The 1,694-nt window shown below is 34.8% G+C and overlaps 1 protein-coding gene across 1 annotated transcript; it reads right to left on the bottom strand.

Moving 5' to 3' along the window:
* Positions 1-809: 809 nt before the first annotated feature.
* LOC121966371 (high affinity cationic amino acid transporter 1-like) lies at positions 810-1,294 on the bottom strand. The gene is made up of 2 exons (XM_042516475.1): positions 1,190-1,294; positions 810-1,094 (listed from the first exon to the last, which is right to left on the bottom strand). The coding sequence occupies exons 1-2, from the start codon at positions 1,263-1,265 to the stop codon at positions 922-924; spliced, it is 249 nt and encodes an 82-aa protein (XP_042372409.1). The 5' UTR covers positions 1,266-1,294; the 3' UTR covers positions 810-921.
* Positions 1,295-1,694: the final 400 nt, after the last annotated feature.

Below are 1,694 nucleotides of genomic sequence, written 5' to 3'. Positions count from 1 at the left end.
TACAGTACATTTTCTCAGGAGCAAAACATTCAAAGTTGTACCTTTGAGGTAAACTTTCAACACAACAAGAGGGCACTGAAGATTGGTGACATTCAATGCTGAATGTGAGAGGAAATATTTGCCATTTTTAAATTAATGTAATGAATTAAGGTGTGGAATAAAAGGATGTGGATTTAAAAAATAACCTCCCATGGGATTCATACACAGTAGCCTGCACTGTGCCTCTAATGCAGAAAGACGAATGACAACCAGGAAATCTGTCAGATGCAAATTTACTTAAAAAGATTTAAAAAAAAAAATAAAGAAATAGAAGAGCCTCATTCATTTTTTCAAAAACTTCTTTTGTAATTCCTAATTTCTTTTCTGCAAACAACCAACACATAAAATGTTGGACGATTTCAAGCTAGAAAGGCAGTAACAAACACTGAAGTTCAGTTCAAATATGTTTCTATAAAAAAAGAAAAAAGATTGAGGCTCATTATTCTGATTAAGTGTGAACTGAAAAACCAAAATAAGGTTTAACAATAGATTTATATGTACTATTGATGCTTTTTTTTTTTTTTTAAAAAAAAACTACTTGTGCTTTGCCTTTGGATTCACAGAATTAGTGAAATGTATCACATCAAAGAGCAAAACATACACAATTTACTTTCTAGCTAAAAAATAAAAAAAATATTAAAAAAATAAAAGAAATGTTTTTTAGATGCATTTAAATTTTGTTTTGATGAAGATTTTACTCAGCCATCACATCTAATGATCCTTTTTATCTATTATCCTTTCATCTATAATTTTGGGCAGAATAAGGAAAACAACTCAACGCCCTGATTGGACGAGTGCATAAATAAGTCTCCTGTATTAGCAGCTATTTTGGAGACTTTAACAAAACAGAGCTCGAGTGGATTTCGTGAACCTCCTACTTCCTCAGCAATCTTCATCGTCGTCTCCGCCTGCGTCTTGTGTGTTGTGTAGGAAGGCTTCCTTCTCTGGGGCCATGGGCTCTCCGGTTATTGTGCAGGCTGGTGTGTAGGCACTGGATGTGGTCAACACTGCCTCTGCACTGTTGCGAATACCATAGCCAAAGTAGATAAAGAAACCTGTGAAAACATTGAGGTTAAGACATTCATTCATTCTCCCCACACAAGTACAACAGAGATAATATTTGATATTGATGGTCCATAATCCAAAGTACCTAAAACCATCCAGATGGCAAAGCGCATCCAGGTTCCTCTGTCGAGCTGCATCATCAGATAGACGTTGATGAACATACTGATGACTGGGACAAAGGGCAGCAAGGGGACCTGTGAGGAGAGAGTACGTATTAAACATTACAACCTTCAACACTGAGAAAAGATACACTCAAAAGCATGTAGTTATGGGTGATATGGACTTCATGAAAAATGGATGAGGCAATGTTGCAGAATAAACCCTGAAAATATGCTCTAAACATCACTGTAAATACGGTTGAGAGCATTAAGACTTTTAATAAAAGGTGCTGTCATTTTGCATATAAAACAATTCTATATGAATGATAGTTCAACAACCTTAATTGATATTTCCAATGGTTCTACATGTTTTTGGCAAACAGTATGTAGATATAAAGTAAAATAAACATTTCTCTACATCATTTAGCTAATGTTAAAATATTGTGCAGCACCTGCCCATAACAGTTTCAATACTATTGAAACATATTGGCC

Source organism: Plectropomus leopardus, unplaced genomic scaffold (genome assembly GCF_008729295.1).
Source record: "Plectropomus leopardus isolate mb unplaced genomic scaffold, YSFRI_Pleo_2.0 unplaced_scaffold24185, whole genome shotgun sequence".
In the NCBI taxonomy this organism is placed as follows: Eukaryota; Metazoa; Chordata; class Actinopteri; order Perciformes; family Serranidae; genus Plectropomus; species Plectropomus leopardus.
The sequence above is the reverse complement of the archived record's forward strand: the minus strand, read 5'-3'. Positions and strand labels throughout refer to the sequence as shown.

Bases quoted from the DNA above. Each gene is read 5' to 3' on its own strand.
- LOC121966371 (XM_042516475.1), bottom strand. From the start codon at position 1,265: ATGTTCATCAACGTCTATCTGATGATGCAGCTCGACAGAGGAACCTGG. The intron at 1,095-1,189 runs GTACTTTGGATT...ATGTTTTCACAG, and splicing joins TGCCATCTGGATGGTTTTAG to GTTTCTTTATCTACTTTGGC.